Consider the following 16,292-nt stretch of genomic DNA (forward strand, 5'->3'; position numbering starts at 1 on the left):
TTAAGATGATATCAGCACAGACTGGTCAGGACAGGTGACAAACTTGATTGAACCTTTTTTTGATGTTATTTATGCTTCTTTTTATTTAGTTTTGTTTTTTCTAATGAGCATCAAACATACCTGTCTGGCATGCCTAGTTGCACTTGCACACAAACATACATCTCGATAAAGGTTGAAATGTTAAAATCTCTAATGTTGTAGTACCTAAATATTGATAAATAAGTACTAACCTGTAAACCTTGATGATTATTTACACCTATAGATTGTAACCTTATAGTAAACAGGAAACAGTCAACTGCATTTTTCATCTTTAGTGCTGAATTATGAGAGGGCTCACCATCGTTGAGGTCCTGCAGCAGGTTTTCCTGGCCGGAGAAGTCGAGCTTGACTTTGATGTTGACAGTCAGTGTCACAGACTGGCCCGGCTTTAGAGGCAGGTGAGACAATGCCTCATCTAACTCCCAGCTCAGAAATTCCCCAAACACTTTTTCTGCAAACACACAAAACAAACATAAAGGATCGGTGAAACAAAGAAATATCGGAAAACAAATGCCAAGGAATTTCCCATTGGGATACAAGGTGGCAAGACGTGGATGCAAAAGTATTTGGTCAAAGTAAACAGAGACGCGCATGGAGCCATTTGAAAGCAGCTTGCGCAAATGTGTGCTTACCAGAGCACTTGTTGGTGTGTGTGTGTTTTGTTCAAGACAATGGAAAGAAACAGCATCTGAGGGGCATCTGATTTACCTGCCTCAGGCTGCACCATACAAGGTGTTACTATCACATTTCTTCTGCAGTAAGCTTTCAAGAGCAACAAAGCCGCCGATGGATCTTTTACCCACCAGTCTCTCGGTGCCCATCACTATACCTGATGCTCTAATTTATGCCACAAACCCCTGCTACCTGCGAAAAATGGCTCAGCTGCATCCACTTCAGACAGAAGTGCCAAATGAATGATACATCACCTGAATAAAAGCATGTGTTCTGTCTGTGCAGGTGAGCCTCTCCTGCTCTGAGGTATTGGAGGAACAGCAAGCAGGCTGGGTTTAACACGCACTCACAGAATAAAGTGATATGCAAGCTCGCTGCAAGAACAACGGTTTACAATTCCCTGCTTGATTCATAAGCAAAGCATGTAAAAACCCTCTAAGAGGATGTGAACAGAGGCAGCATTAAATAAAGATTTTGTGAATAACACTCCCCTTTAAATATTCATAAACTCAGAGCTTTTTGCAGTGAATTAAAGGAGAGGGGGGGAGGCAATGAGATGAAGTAAATGAAAGGGGAAAGGGGGAAGCTATTTATTTAAATATGCAACATCAGGCCTCACATTTCTACAGGTAAACAGCTATGATTGTGGATGATGTCATCACACTCTTTGATTACAAGTCACAAGAATAGCAGCAGAAATGAGGCCTGTCTGAGGTGCAATAGGGCGAAAGTACAGGCCACCAGTGCAAAGCAGAGCTAATTTTAAAAGCCATGTAATCAATAACACCACTGTGAAAGTTGTATTGCTCAGCTGTGTTGGGTTAAAGATGCGCTCTACATTCGAATTTTAAAGAGATTTATGAATATCATTTTCAATTTTCAAACAAACGTCAAGCTAATGCTCAATTTGCATAATTCTTCTGAAAAACCAATCATTTCAAATTAAGATTACAAATCTCTAGCTTAATAAAAGTAGTCAGACACATTTCTCATGATCAAGTCTGTCTGTAGATTCAAGAGCTGCGTTTCTCTGAGCCACTGTTCTGGCTGATTCTGCTATGGAGCTCTCCTTTGTTGATGACCAGATCTTTTTTTAATGAACCATCACAAATACACTTAAATAACCTCACGGGACAAAATGCAGTCCTGTTTAATCAGATTTGATCACCTGCGTTCAACCTTCTCTGTGTAAATGTACATTTTTGAGATCTAAAGCAACAAGTGTTAAGAATTATAGTTGTTGCAGTGACTAACTTTGATTACAAGGTGATGGGAGGCAACCTGTCTTCAAACAATTGCGGCCCAACTCTTGTTGTCATGTAATTGCTTTCCAATTTACACAACCCATTGCGGTCAGTCTGAGTCAGTCTACTCCGATGAGCCTGTGTCTCTTTACAACTCAACCAGTGGACAACTGACTGTATTCTAGTCGTATTCAAATATGAAAGTGAGTCGAGGAATTTCACATCTGTGAGGTTCTGACTGGACACCGAATGTAAGTAGACGGCAACAGATTTTCTCCAATTCATCACAGTTAATCACCGTATCATCACAAACAGTTTGCATGAAATTGCTAACTTGACCTCCTTCAACCACAAAGAGCAGATTAACTCCATCTTATTATGTTTATTTGAAAATACCAACTGAATGTGAAAGATCCTTGGCTTAAAAGCAACCATTGTGCAAGTCATTGACAGACCACCACAAACATTTTGTTCGTGCACTGGTCTCCAACCACTGTGTTTGCTAATGTGACTACAGCAGAAAGTAGGAAAATGACAGCTGTTTCCTGTCCTCCTTATATGCTCTGTATAGTTTGACGCAGCTTCTGTTTTAAAAAGAATAATAATAATAAAAATAATAATTCTTGCAAGCATTGTCTTGAGTGACTGTGATTAGCTGCACTGGCCCCATCAAAACCAGAACATGTGTTAGGTGCCCCTAGTACTCCGAAGGGAGTCATCCTGATGGAGTCAAATGACAAAGAAACGCAGAGGCAGCCGACAGTCTGCTCATGGTAACACAGTCACTGGAGCATTAATAATCCCGTTTACCTTTCATGTTACGGGCTGTGCAGACAAAAGTATTTCATCCTCGTGAGACATGAATTTGTACAGAAGTGTTTCTGAAAGACAACTGAAGCGAGGTTTATATCTAAAGCGCAGCAATGAAGTTACAGTGATGAACGAAAGGTCTGACACCAGTTTATTTTCTGCTATTAAGAAACGATTCAGTTTATGTCTATGCTTATTTAAAACTAATACAATAAATTGCTACCTTTGTTATCTATACAGTCGTATGAATATATATTTATTTCTGGGAAAATGGCGCGGTCTCATATTCCAAGATGGCTGTGTGCGCGCTGCGGCAGAAAGAGTAATGTTTTGTTTGTTTTGCCACAGATGTCTTCCTATTGTGACTGTGCTCATCTTTTATTCATTCAGCTCCCAGAGAGAATGGAGAGCGAGGCTCTCTCAGCTGTGGCCTGTCTAAAGCCACTACCAGTTTATGACAAAGGAGGCACAGGTGGGAACAAGTAACACGATGATCAGGAAAGACTAGTTTTGTCCACATGGTGCTACACTACCACAGCCTCTGTCCCCAGACTGGATCAGACATGCAGCCCAGGCGTGATATCATAATGCTGAGTATATGTATGACTGAACAACGCCTAGGGAGAAAAATATGAAGTACCACAAGTTTATCAATGCATGAAACCTGACGACACTCAACTCCACAGGAGGCCAGACACAAAATATGCAATGAGAATTTGTGCACCTGACACATTCTCACTCAATCTTAGTGTGCAATGTTAAAGTAGTGATTAGTTTTCCATCTAAATGTAGCACAAAAAAAATTAGCAAAGAAAACATGCAAATCAACACATTTTCCGCTGAACAGCTGGTGCCGTTAATTCATCCAGGTGGGCCTCGTTAAGTCGCTGAAGAAGAAAAAGCTCAAAGAAAATTATGTTAAGAGACAACGTAACCTTAAATGAATGCTAAAGATGGTGAAAACATGGCACCTACTTTCATGATTGTGATGAATGATGCTGTCTGTTCAATCCAGGAAAAAAAAAACACATTGAATGCTTCCATCCGCCACCAAAACAACATGTTTTGGTTTTTATTGCTCCATTTTTACTCCAGCTCAATCCGAATTTACACCAACTTTAAGTCAAGCGGAAGAATGTTTTGTGAAATTTTTGCCAGCCAATTCTTTTTAAGATGTCTGCTTCAACTCATCTAAAACTAACACACAGCTTTAACATGAGTGCTGTAAATCATTGATCATCTTTGAGGTTTTATACCCATTACTGCAAAAACTGTGTTTCAAATGTAAAGAAAAAAAACAGTTAACATTAACATCATTAGCAGCACCGGTTGGCGGTACTGATGCTTACTTGATGGTTGTTTTGTTTTTCAAATGGATTTGAACAACATACTAACTAAAGATGTTCTTTTCTAATAAGAGGTAAATCACAATCCTTATACGAGTGTATTTTATCATCAAAGTTAATGTGTTAGAAGCGTAAGGATTTGATCAAGTTTGAAAAAGCCCAAGTTGTGTTGCTAGAGGACTGGGTCACAGCAGCTCTCGTAGGGTGGTCCTGGTCTGCTGTGGTCACTAGGTGTTTTAAGAAAGGACCAGTAATGAACCAGTGACAGAGTTGTAAGTGGCAAAGGCTCACTGATGCATGTGGGTATTGAAGGCTGGTCTGTATGGTCCGATCTAACAGATGAGCTACTGTAAGTGCTGAAAAAGTTGATCTCACTTTTCCTGTTTTGGCAGCAAAAGCAGGAACAACACAATATTAGGCATGTGTTCGTAGTTTTATGCCTGATCGGTGTACAGACACCATGATGTTTTGCAGACATGTATAAAACTATACACTTGTTTCTTGCATATATTTCCATCTGCACCTGTTTTCCTTATACAGACACACGGAGAGGGTACAATTATCAAAGTGGTCAGTTATTTAGAGTTACGTTTTCTCACAATCAAAATGTTTTGCTATGATCTGATATGAAAGGCACCTCTACCCAACCCTGACATGCACATTTTAAAGGAACCCAAACCCTTTTTATAAGGTGATCGCCTCTAACATAGACAGCAGCAGAATGATGTAATGATCTGTTTACAATAGTTATCAAAAAGGGTCCCGGCACTCCAAGAGAACAAGGTAAAATAAAGATGCTCAAAAAATGTTTTGATGCTTCAAGAGTCATTTCTGTTTATGACAAGTTTATGTTTAAAGTGAGCGCTTGTTGACTTTCTTGAAGACATTCTCTGCATTATGATATCCATTGTTCCTGCTTTAGTCTCCAGACCATGTTTAGGAATCACAGAGGAGATTTTCTGTTCCAGAGCCTAAGGTTTGTAAATCTGGGGGTAAACCCATTTGTTTTAATCGGCTGATGGGGGGAAAAACAAAAGTTTTTTTGAAAACTGTTGCGTAACTACAGAAACTGTAGCTGAAGCTTTCTGAAAGCCTAGATAACAAAATATATAAAACAAAACAGTATTTTGGTATAAAAGAAGATGGGGTAAGGCTGCAGTGTCAGTTATACACACTGCAAAAAGCATCATCTCTTCACTGCATCGCAGAAAAAAAGAAGAAAGCCAATTTGGACTCTGCCCCTCTCTTCTACATTGTCTGTCACCCGAGCGTCCTTGTTTGCACACTTTTTTGGATTCTTAAAATTACTCAATGATAACATGTACAGTAAATGAAATGTGCAAGTTTTTTGCTGAACTATCTGTACGTAAAGTCTTTCTCTGAGAAAGCAGCATGTGTTGCATCATCTCTTCTTTTTACAATCCACACAGTAAGTGTTTGGGAACTGAGAGGATCAAAAGTTGTAGTTTTAACAGCCAAAATTTTCCCAGTTTAGGAAAGAATTTCAGCTCCTGAAGGGTTCAGGGACCAGACCAGCAGCATCTATGCTAGTATATTACTTCTATGTGGTTTCTGAGTGTCTTGCACATATAAGCAAGGCCTCCCCGTGCCTGGATGTCAGGATAAGCTATCCCCAAATCTGTATATTCTATTTTTCACAGCAACAGGACCTTCACAGAAGCTAGATTTTGGACTTTGTGGTGATACCAAAGAGGATGCTAAAGAAACATATTTTTCATACCTCTTTTCCAGCTTTTTCTCAGCAAACATTCTCACAGCTTATTACTCTTACTTTTTCTGCAACATATGCATCGGGGCAATCTGGAGTTCTGCACGTTGCTTAAGGATCCCTGACTAGAAGACTAAAGGGTTAAACCACTTACAGTGACTGGGGAAGAAGGGAGACCAGTTCCCTGTCCTTTACAGTCCATCGTCACATTAAATTTGTATGCAGAGATTTCTCAGGATTCTACCATCTGAGATTTTACACACTGCACATTTAAAAACAAGGATGCAAATAAATTACATGTGAAAACATCTGAGTTGACTGCTAAACTGTTAAATAATACAAGTTGAAGTGTACAATTCCTCATTATTAAATAGTGGGACATTAGTAGAAATCTTACCCAACCAGACTAAAAATACATAGTCGCTAAAATGTGGTCATTTCTTCTAGGGCTTGCCTTATTTAAGCCACACTACTTGAAGCTGCAGGGGTTTCACAAGTGACAGCAACAAAGAAGATGAAGTTACACAGAAAAGAAGTGGATGATCAACTGCACTGCAATCCAATTAGGGGGTAAGGTTGTATCATGCAGCCCACCAGGCTGTTCTTCCTCTGAGGCAGCATGTTTGTTTTGGCCTAACAGTCATTTTCTGACTAGAAAGCTTTAACAAAAGGCTTCATCAAATAACAGCGGGAGCTTGTTATTCAATATATGAATTCTCTCTACTCCAATACATGAAAATCATCTACATCTAGAATAAAATTTGAACAACTACCTACAAGTACAGCATTCCAAATGTAACATTACCTGCAAATATAAACTCAACATCTTAATTCAGAGCTTCTGTCCCTACAATCTACACAAATGTGCCACTTGAGTTAATTATTACACCTTAAGATGACCAAGTGTACCTTTTTTGGCTATAGATAGATAGATGTATATATCTACTAATTTTTACGCAACTTATTCAAGATTTAAAGATGCAATATGAGGCGAGAATTTAAATTTCACAAAATATTTAAAAAATAAAATTTGATAATTCGTTTTTAAAGCCTTCCCGTTTCCTTATTTGTTTGGGTTAAATGAGAAGCACATAAGTAATGCAGGAATCAGCACTGCCTAAGTTGGCTGCATTTGCAGGTTCAGATGTAAAAACAGATACAGCTTTGAGCCGTTTTTAACACTAGAGCAGTGCTATTGAAACACCAGTCCATTTTACAAGTGTATGTATAACTCGTAATAAAAATATATAAAATCCTTGATCTCAAGTTTGGACCTTTTTTAAAGGCTAAATTTGTAACGTAATGTACTTTATTTTCTAAGAATGTAGGAATACATTATTTATCAAGGCATCTACTGTATGTTCCAAAACAGATTAGATTCAGTGACTCTGACAAACTTGAGACACAAAGACGACATCTCTTTGTTGCTCTGCCCAAATCCTCTTGTTGCTTAGTGCACAGTTTCTTTTCCTTTCAGTGTCTGTGGTTGATTGACCGCAGCTGACAGGCTGCTTGTCAGCGTGACCTCCTGCCTATGGCACAATGCTGATGCATCTGGTTTATACAAGAGTTCACGGCTGTACAAAAACAGTATTCGGTATTTTATTATTACTCCAAAGATGAATGAGCATAGCAAATGTTTAATTTCACTTGGACTTTAGACAGTCTCAACTCACTCTTAGCCACGATAGGCTTCAGAAAACACTCGTTCAAACAAAAGATGAAACTTATCTGAGTTTATTACAATTTGACCAAAGCAGATCAAATGAATTCATGCATTTGAGTCATTTTTGTACCACCTCTCTCCCTTCTCAGCTATTGCAGCTCTAAGAACAACCAATACAATACTATAATACTGTGTAGATTGGTAGAAAGAAAATCCATAAAAACTCAATAGTGCTTCTAGACTCAGTAGTACTCACTTCAAATGCACCAACTACCACAGACCTAAAGCAGAACACTGGAAAAATATCCAAATTAAACTACTACTACTGTAAAAATGTTTCCTGTTTGTAACTTCTATTCAAAAATTGTTCCTAGTAACAGTGCATCCTGAGTGCATTATTCAATAAGACCATTTAAACCGTTTCAACAGGCAGTATCATCACAGACAGCCTTGAGGAGCAAAGCAAAACTAAATTGAATTTTTTTTTTTTTAAAGATGTCCTGTGACACACTACAGACGGAAGCCGATCTGACATTAAAATGGCCTTCAAAGGTCTCACAGCTCAGATGTGATACTTTATTGGTTACAGGGTTTCTTTCTTTGTACTGTAACAAAGCCTGCAACACTGCACCCATGGAAATAGGAATGCAATCTGGATTGTGGTCATTGTGTCACAATTAGATCAAAGAATGAGAGGGCTTCATGCAATTATGATGTATATTACCTGGAACTTGTTGCGGACAGTAGATGTTACAAAGCAGAAATAAAACATACAAAAGTTAGCTGGAAAGTTAGCATGAAAGAAATGTCTAACCAGGAGAAGTCAAACAACAATGTAATATTATGTGCACCTAGGAACTCCACTGTTCTACTGGGTCAGAATGCCTTTGGCGATCTGAAGGTGTGATGGGGCATATTATTAGTTTTCCCAGTTTAGGTTTTTGTGATTAGTTTCTCATTTAGTTGGATTTCATGTTTGGTTAACGTTGTGTTTTTGGCCCGAATAAAAGGCACACTTTTTGTTAAAATCAAGTTCCATTTCCATGTTTCGTTTGTCTGCATTTGGGTCCACTGCTGTCTACTCCACGGAGCATGATGGCTTGAGGTGTGTGGAAGTTTGCCCAACCAGTATGTTGGTATTTTGTGGACTTGGAGAATGTGCTGGAATGCATCCAAAATACTTGGTTCACATTTCTCAAAACAAGTTAAACTCATTCCTGAAGGGTGTTGGACTTCACCAGTTCTTTATCATCTGTTCAAGTGTTGCTCAAGTGTTCGAGCCACGTGGAGATCGTCAAGTACGGTGGTCTCAGGATTTTGTCTCTGCTTCTTGCAGATGACGTGGTTCTGTTAGTCTACCAAGCCATCACCTACGGCTTGCACTGGAGTGGTTGGCAGCAGAATAACAAGCAGCTGTGGTGAAAAATCTTCAAGTTTGAGACCCAGTTCAAGACTAAAGTAGAGGCAGTTCAGGCATCAGACGATGATGCCTCCTGGGCGCCTCATAGGTGAGGCGTATCTAACAGTCTTAGCCCGTGGGACCAGAGCAGACCCAGGACATGCTGAAGAGATGTCCGTGAGGTCGCTTAGGAATGCCTCAGTGTCCACCGAGAAGAGGTGGAGATAACTGCAGAGAGGGAGGTCTGGGCATCTCTGGTTAGACTGCTGCCCCTGTGACCTGGACCACGGTAGGCAGCGGAAATTGGATGGTAGCTTGCCTTTTAATGTACAGAGTGTAAGTGCATTAGCAACTCAGATTGAGATTTGATGCACAGCCCTATTTCAAGCGTTAAGAGTAATGTGTTGATCACAGCCAGTATTAAACAAAGCGACCATATCTGTGAATTAAAGTGACCATATCTTTAATGCATTTAAAAAGGATGCCTAGAAAGAAACTTTTATTTCCAGATGGTAACAAAAAAAGCCCTGCTTTCATGTGCATTTTGATGGTTCACTGATATTGACTCTAAAAATTGGGGATACTGATGTGTCAGAAAGATTTATAAGTCCTATTGTTGAGAATCAGAGAATAAAACAGGAAAAGAAAAAAAAGAAGACAGGAAAAAGGCACTTGTGACTAATGATGACCTAAAAGCACTAAATAAGTTATACCATAACTACACTTTCAGGGGGGCTCAATGGATAAGTGCTACTGTTGTTGGTCTGACTACGAATACTGGTCCTTAGCAGACAAAAATTTAAAGGAAAAGAAAAAGAGAATCAGTTTGAATCGGAGGAATAAGAAGAACTGAAACTGGAGAAGATAAGCATTCAAAGAAGAGGAAGGACTTGAAAGGGCTGGATAAAGATAAAACAGCAAAGACTTAAAAACAAAAGAAGAACAGAAGATTTCTTTCACAAGGAATTTGAACAACAAAGGAGGAGAAGAGAAGAGCTTTCTGCTGTATCTTCTTTGGACAATTAAGAAGTTTAAGTACTTAAAACAAAAACCTTTTTTATAGTTGGACCTTTTTCACATAAGGTCTTAAACACTGTAGCTCTGAAGAATTGTATAAGATAATAACACTCAGCATATAAAAAAAAAAAAGACCGGTTGTCGGATTTAATGATACTGCTCAAATCCTTGGGTAGAGTAATGATATTTCATCTGTGTCTTTGATATTATTGAGGCACTGGATGTTTCAAATTTGGACCCAGAATATTTATCACTTCTTCATCCAACTCTGAAAATAACATTCCCTGGGAGGCAACGCTATATTTGCAGCATAAAACAAACAAAACGGTACCACAGTTTTATTTCAAAGAGAATGCTTTGTTAACTAGAGAGACTACGTTGTTCCTTGGAGTCCAGCCAGCAGGGAGCTTGGATGTGTGAGATGCAACAAGCTTCTAAGAGGTAGACATCAGTGGATTACTGTGTTCAAATCTTGTAAGTCTTGTACCATTTACCATTGACCAGCAAATTACTATCTATCTTAAATCAAAAACTGGGCAGCGCTTTTATATAGAAGGCAAGAGTAAAGCGCAGCACCTCTCTCATCCTGCTGTCGCTGAGTTATAAATTCTACATCAGGACTGGACACCAAAGGCTTGTGCCATCTCTACACAATAGAGTCTTCAACATATGTGAAAGACCAAGAAAAGTCAGACTAGACTGACCGCATGAGTGTTAACCCTTGGGCAGAGGAGGCATGGAGCCTGTCATCACAGAATTTTGAAGCCATTTCAGAAAAGTCAGATCAGTTTCAGATAAAAGGAAACTGCTCCCAGCTTCTCCTCCTTCACTCATCGCTGCGTGATTAAACTCCCACTGATACCACAGGGAGTCAGAGTGTTTTATAAAAATAAAAAAAAAAGCTTCAAGAAATCTTTCCTTCATTTTAAATGTCTGTATTTCTGAGGCTAAACTGAGGATATACAAAGGTATTTTCTTGGCAGGATCTACTTTAGTATGTGGGGAAGAAAGGTGTTTTTGTCAGAATTAACAAGTGAAAATGTCAACAGACTTCTGTCTGCATCTGAAAAAAGAAAAATGTAAAATTGAATTTACATAGCGACACAGGAGAGAGTAATAGAAGCAATATTTTAAAAGCTATGATAAGTTTTGCTCTTGGTAGTGTTGAATAATTTAGGGTACTCGTTATAAATTAAAATAGTTTACAGCAAGAATAACTGGAGTAGCATTTTACCAGTGGAGACAGCTCCGAGTAAAGAAATCAATAATGATTTTAAATATGGTCAAGTGACACTGGTTTCTCATAAACTGGAATGCTTCCAGCTATTAATGCTAATGCAGTGGTTCAGTGTCAGAAAACGAAGCACTTGGAAATAACCCACAATAACCGGCGTCATTATTTTTACGTTTTGTCCAATAAAAATTTGCCAGTATTTAGACTTAATGGCAGTTACTTTACAATAATATGTGATAAGCATTTCACTACGTACCAAGGTGTTTTCTAAACCAATGTGCCACATTTAGAATCACCAGTTAACAAAAAAAGCCTGCCTTTGTATTGTGGGAGGACGCACCAAAGCCACAGAAAGGACCCAGCCAACCCGCGGACCTGAACAGTGGTAGCCACTGCACCACCAAATTCTCAGGACACACACTGGCTTTCATGTTTTGTTTACTACAGAGAAAACTTTCCGAACACTGTCACCTGGAGATGGAATTTTGAGTCAGATTTTGAACTTGTATAGCTTAGAACAAACACGCACACACAGTATATATATATATATACACACATTACCAGTCAAAAGTTTGGACCTTCTCATTTAATGTTTTTTCTTTATTTTTGCTACTTTCTACATTGTAGCTATATACTGAAGACATCGGATAACATAAAGCAAAATCTCTGGAATTATGTAGCAAAGAAAAAATTGGATGAATAACTAAATATGTCTTGCATTTTAGATTCCTCAAAGTAGCCACCCTTTGCTTTGTGCAATTTATTGCTTTCTAAATGGGTTTGGGACCATCAGGTGTGTTGTGCAGAAGTCAGGTTGATACACAGCTGGCAGCCCTATTTAACAACTGTTAGAATTCATATTATGGCAAAAACCAATCCGCTAAGTAAAGAGAAACGACTTTAAGCACTGAAAGTCAAGGAAATCTCACATTAACAGCACCTCGGATCAGAGCCCAAATAGATGCCACACAGAGTTCCAGTTCAGACACATCTCTACATCAACTGTTCAGGAGACTGCGTGCATGGTCCCCGCCGTGCATGGAGGAGGTGATCAACAAGTGCTCAACATCTGTGGGAACTCCAAGACTGTTGGAAAACCATTTCAGGTGACTACCTCATGAAGCTCATTAAGAGAATACCAATAGTGTGCAACAAAGGAAATCTCAAAGGGGGGCTATTTTGAAGAATCTAAAATACTAAACATGTTTTGATTTATTTTCACATTTTGTTTACTACAGGTTTTTCCAACTTTAACAGCTAGCATATATTCTTTCTTGCTGAAAGAATAACAAAAATCACTGATGACTCGCTTTTAAATGAGAGCAGGTACACGGCTTCTGCACAAAGACGTAAACACAAAGCGCAGACCCGCAGATCAGAATCAGTGAGATGTCGCCTTTCTCACCCGACGGCACGGACACGGTCGGGGCTGAAAGCCGACAGCTCGCTGATTCTGATGTTTCGGCGGGTCCGCACTTTGTGTTCACACCCTTTTTGCGCTGATTCTAAATCTGTTAGTTTTATCTCTCTCCAAACAATATTGACCGAACGAGCAGCAAACGAAGATCCAAACTACGCTTCACATAAACATCGTCATGGACTCCCTCTGACTTTTGCTGTTTTGCTTCCACCAATTAAATCACACTTCATGCACAGCTCTCTCTCTCTCTCTCTCTCTGTACTTCAAGAACAGTTTCCCGTCTATCCCCGAAATCTGTTTTCTGCATTATTCGCTTGCTTGTTACGCACAAGACTACAGTTATTTACAGCGCTGTCGGCCGATGTTTTTTTTTTTTTCCTTTTACTTACTTCCGAAAAGAAAACCTAACTTCTGCCGTTCAATACTGAACAAATTTAAACTTTTTAAAATTGTACAAAATGCAAAACGCTTAGTCGTGTCTCTGATAAAACCGCTGTAACTTCAGAGGTAATGTTCATAAGTTGATTAATGGTTTTCTTTCGTTTGTGATCTACTGCAGAATATTTTTGTAAAACCCCAGGCCAGGAAAATCACCTTCATGTTTTTCTGTGTTTTATCTTCAGCTACTTTGACACAAAAGCATCTGCTGTGATGCTCACACCTTTGATAAAGTCTGGAAAGTGTCAGCTTCCTTTTTATAGATACAAAAATATGTAAATGTATTGATCTGAATTATAATATTTCTGACTGTCTGAGGCAAAATTTCCCAGATTCAAATCGAATTGAATCGAATCGAATCGTGGATCGAATCGATTCTAGAAATCAGTGACGATACCCAGACCTACTAACGAGACAAAGGAAGCAAAACCAGACAGATTAACATAAGACATGGAGCTTCAAAGTAAAACAGGAAACATAACACAGAGACACAGACTTGACATGGGGATACAGCAGACATGGGAGACAGCAACTATGGATCACAGACAGAAAACCAGAAGACAAACAAACAAAACCCACACAGAGAACCTACAATTAAAATAATCCAATAACCCGTAAGACAAAGAAATCTAGAATATAAAGAAACAAACAAAATCAAAGAACCAAAAACACGAAACACTGGGTCGACGACCCAGGCACCTTAACAGGTGACTTACTAAAGCAAAAGCTTGACAATGTTAAAGCAAAGCTGTTTAAAGCACACCCATTGTAGAGTTAATGACAGCTGGTTCCACTCTGATTTAAACAAAAAAGTAACAGCAGGAGACTTTACATTTGCAGCTGCACAGATACTAAAATATACCATCGACAGTTAAGTAAAATAAAAGTTACTTCAACACTGTGCAAACTGGAGTAAATGCCAGACAACTTTGTTTTTCAAAAGAATAAATAAATTGCCTCCTTTTTCCACACAGACAATTAAAGGAGAACAAAAGCCAGCGAGTGACAGAGAAACAGAGTGAGGGGGACTGCAGAGATCAGACGGCCTGAGCAGGTGTTGAACAAAGAGACAGAACACAGACTGGAAAGCCACAAGAGCATGAAAGGTCCCCATGCACATACAACAAGGTAGCGACCCCTGCAGCACTGTGGACAAGCAGGCTGCAAGAGGCTGGAGCAAAAACTAAGTGGACAGTAAAGTCCATCAAAGCCTATTGCAACTACAACACAGATAAGACACTCAATGCACTCTGATTGTTTTAGCACATTTTTTTTCAATCCACATTTTCTTCTGCAATCCTACTGTGTTTTGAACTTTCACAATTTCGGTTGTAAATCTAAATCGAGAGCTAGAAAATTGAACAAAAAGGTATAATAAACAGACTTGGCTCATCTTGCTGAGGGTGCTTACCTTTGGTGCTGACAATCTTAGAAGTGAGCTCCAAAGTCTCTATGTCCTCAGATCCAATGTTCTCTAAGGTGATGGTCAACTGCTGCGTCTCTCCGTTGAACAGCTGGACAGACACGGAGCTAGACAGCTCTTCTTTGGACATGGGGTGAAGTGTGTAGGCTGACCTGTAGGTAGGTTCAGAGAAACACATGGCCATTATAACTAATCACAGATTAGGTGAATAGCCTTGAAATACAATCATATATGCATCATGTGGTATGTAGAAGTCTTGAGCCACCCCCCCATTTTATTCAAAAGAGAGTTTAAGGTGCTGCTTCTCAGGATAGATGAAGGTGTGTGTGTCTCCTCATATATTATGTTAGCCTAGCAGCTAGCCACGACATAGATAATTATTTCAACCTGTCCTATTTCACTAAGCTTTCAAACACTGCTGCTATTTAGCTTTACATCTTAATTTACAACCAAAGTTAAAGCAGTGCTCTATCTTGCTGGAAATGGTATATGATCTTTAGATGTCAAATTAACTAGCTAACTTACAGCCAACATCTGACCTTTCTAAACCTCATAAATCTTCATTTTCATGGAAGCCTGAACTTTAAACTTTATTGTAGCATGTCTGAGAACAACCATACTGATCATTTTATTGAAGCTGTAAGAGTAACTTGGAGCCTTTTCAGTGATGCTTCAGCATTCATTTGCACTGAATGAGCATCCATCCATTCTCTTCTGCGTATCCAATTCAGGGTCACGGGGGGGGGGCTGGAGCCTATTCCAGCTGCCTTAGGGCAGGAGGGGTACACCCTGGCTAACACAGGGACAGACAACTATTTGCAGTCGCATTCATACCTGTGGGCAATTTAGAATTATCACCTAACCCCACTAAATACATGTCTGTAGTGGGAGGAGGCCAAAGCACCTGGGGAGAACATGCAAACCCCACACAGAAAGACCCTGAGGCCAGATGGTGGGAACTGAACTCAGGACCGTCTTGCAGGCAACAACACTAACCCGCTCCTGCCACATTTGGACTCAGAAATATTATTTTTAATGACATGGGGCATGCCAGCAAAAGATTCAGTCTCCAAACTAGAATTTCAATGTTCTAAAATATTAAAACTACAAATTTTGAGTTAATGTTTAGAATTCAAATGGTATAAATGTGAAAAGTGGAGCCTTAGATACTGCCGTTTAGTGCTGTAGGCAAAAAAAGTCTGTGAGGCACCCTGTAGAGACTCTCAGAGCTTTGAAGTCAAAACTCAAGGTCTACCTGTGCATCCTGTGAGAACACCACACACTAGAGCCAAATATTACACTTCTGTTCGAGTAGACACACGAACTATATTCCAGCATTAGAGAATAAAAAGATTTTCCACATCAAAAGCTGATGAGTGCTGTACTTACACAGGCATGACCTAAATAGTGAATTTTAAAGCAGCTTTCCTGTCAGAATGATTTACAAAAGTCCAGACGGCGTGCATTACCTGCTATTTACTGGTAGAAATCTTACCACGTGACTTCTACTTTCATTTCTCAAATAACACACAATCTTGGGCTATAATGTGGTTCATGACCTGGGTTTAAAATAAGCTTTACACTGTTGATTTCTTTGAAGTGTTTCTGTTCTCACCACAGGATCCCAATATGCTTGCTATGATATAACTTTGGTTTGTAATTGGTATGACCTTAAGACCACTCAGCCACAAAGCGATCCCTTTTTCATAGCTATACTTGAACACAAACATTTCATGAAATAAACACAAATACTAACACAGGCAACTTTTACATAATGGTGTAAACCTGAAACCTGCACATGCACTCGAGGGCAAACTGCATCACGTTGGCCAAAAACACACTACTCAAAATGTTA

The 16,292-nt window shown here is 39.2% G+C and overlaps 1 protein-coding gene across 4 annotated transcripts in view; it reads right to left on the reverse strand.

Moving 5' to 3' along the window:
* trappc9 (trafficking protein particle complex subunit 9) overlaps window positions 1-16,292 on the reverse strand; it is a 233,478-nt gene that overhangs the window by 163,895 nt on the left and 53,291 nt on the right. For all 4 annotated transcript variants that reach the window (XM_082521363.1, XM_082521361.1, XM_082521362.1 and 1 more), the window contains 2 exons: window positions 14,426-14,589; window positions 338-490 (listed from right to left, as the gene is read on the reverse strand). In XM_082521363.1, the coding sequence (XP_082377489.1) occupies window positions 338-490; window positions 14,426-14,589 (317 nt within the window). The remainder of the gene's footprint in view (window positions 1-337; window positions 491-14,425; window positions 14,590-16,292) is intronic.

This window comes from Aulonocara stuartgranti (assembly GCF_965226115.1).
Source record: "Aulonocara stuartgranti genome assembly, chromosome: 22".
NCBI classification, from domain to species: domain Eukaryota; kingdom Metazoa; phylum Chordata; class Actinopteri; order Cichliformes; family Cichlidae; genus Aulonocara; species Aulonocara stuartgranti.